The sequence below is a fragment of the Monopterus albus genome, unplaced genomic scaffold (assembly GCF_001952655.1).
Source record: "Monopterus albus unplaced genomic scaffold, M_albus_1.0 scaffold299.1, whole genome shotgun sequence".
NCBI classification, from domain to species: Eukaryota; Metazoa; Chordata; class Actinopteri; order Synbranchiformes; family Synbranchidae; genus Monopterus; species Monopterus albus.
In genome coordinates, this window is record NW_018128179.1 from 302,065 (window position 1) to 303,312 (window position 1,248).

Below are 1,248 nucleotides of genomic sequence, written 5' to 3' on the forward strand. Positions count from 1 at the left end.
GGTCCAGGAGACATGTTGATGATTTAGATGAAGCAATTGTTTAGAGGCATGGCGGTACTTCTTGCACATGCAGTGGCACAAACTGAAAGACTAGTGTGATAAGCGCAGCATCTTGTGTTCACCTTGAGCAAAGTTTGTGCTGATGTCTGTACTGGGTGCATGTTCACTCATGCTTTGGAAGCGCTTGGTGTACAAACATTGCCATATTTATAATATAGCAAATGCACGCCTTTTTTTTCCTTTTACAAGCGATGATTTAGCAGAAGCAAAGCAGTTTTCATTTCTACAAGATGATCCACATGACCTGGTTAGGGCCATGGGCCAATGACTCTTGCCTCCTGTTAACTGTGCAATATATTTCATCTGCCTGGGTGCAAGACTGCCACTGTTTTTACTATATGTGCATAAGTACTTGCCTGACCCTTCCATTTACAGCTGGGTTTCTGTAGGTTTTGTAGAAACTGAAGCAGCCCTAAGTGCATGCTTTTAAATAGTTGCACATAAATTAATTAAATTAATAAGATTATTATAGAGCACTGACACTTTTGTCTCAAAGGTTGGTAGACTTTGAAGATGAAAAACAGTATCAATGTCTTTTTTTCTGTCTGTCAGCAGTATTAAGTAGTTAACAGTGAGTGTGTGCTATGTTGCTTTGCAGAGTATCTGGGCAATTCTAGGGGAGAATGGGGTGTCGGTCAAGTCTCTGGTGGCTGTGCTGTCCTTGTTTGTCTTGGCAGGAAAAGCCAAAACAGCTACTGTACAGCAGAGGGTGAACAGTCTGCATGCCGCCTCAGTCTACCTGCTGCTGCTGGGAATCCCAGGTGAGGAAATCTGAGAAATATATATATACATCTGAAAAGACTTCCGGTGCCGACAGCGATGGCGACCGTGGTTACTCGCGCTCTCTTGTGTTTGTTGTTTTTCTTTGTTTTCTTGGTCTTGTGCAACTCATCCTGGATTACTTTTACCAGAGAAGAACTGTTAAATATCGGCCAACTCACACCAAACTACCTTCCTCCGATTTTTGTGAACGAAGAATGCTGTATGGACATTCTGATCGGAGGTGCAACAGCAATATTCTGGACCTGGAAAAACCCTGTCGGCGTGGAAAACGCTCTGGCGCTTTGGTGCGGTTACGACAGAGGGGAACACGGACCTCACTCCCATCTATTCACCTGGCTAATCTCTGCTCCCTGGTCAACAAAATGGATGAAATTCTTCTCGTCAACAGGACTAACTCTGACTTTG

The 1,248-nt window shown here is 43.8% G+C and overlaps 1 protein-coding gene across 1 annotated transcript in view; it reads left to right on the plus strand.

Annotated features, from left to right (window-relative positions):
- Positions 1-1,248, plus strand: part of ncapd3 (non-SMC condensin II complex, subunit D3) — a 73,912-nt gene that overhangs the window by 5,366 nt on the left and 67,298 nt on the right. Inside the window, 1 exon segment of the mRNA XM_020623432.1 lies at positions 659-821. Within this exon segment, the coding sequence (XP_020479088.1) occupies positions 659-821 (163 nt within the window).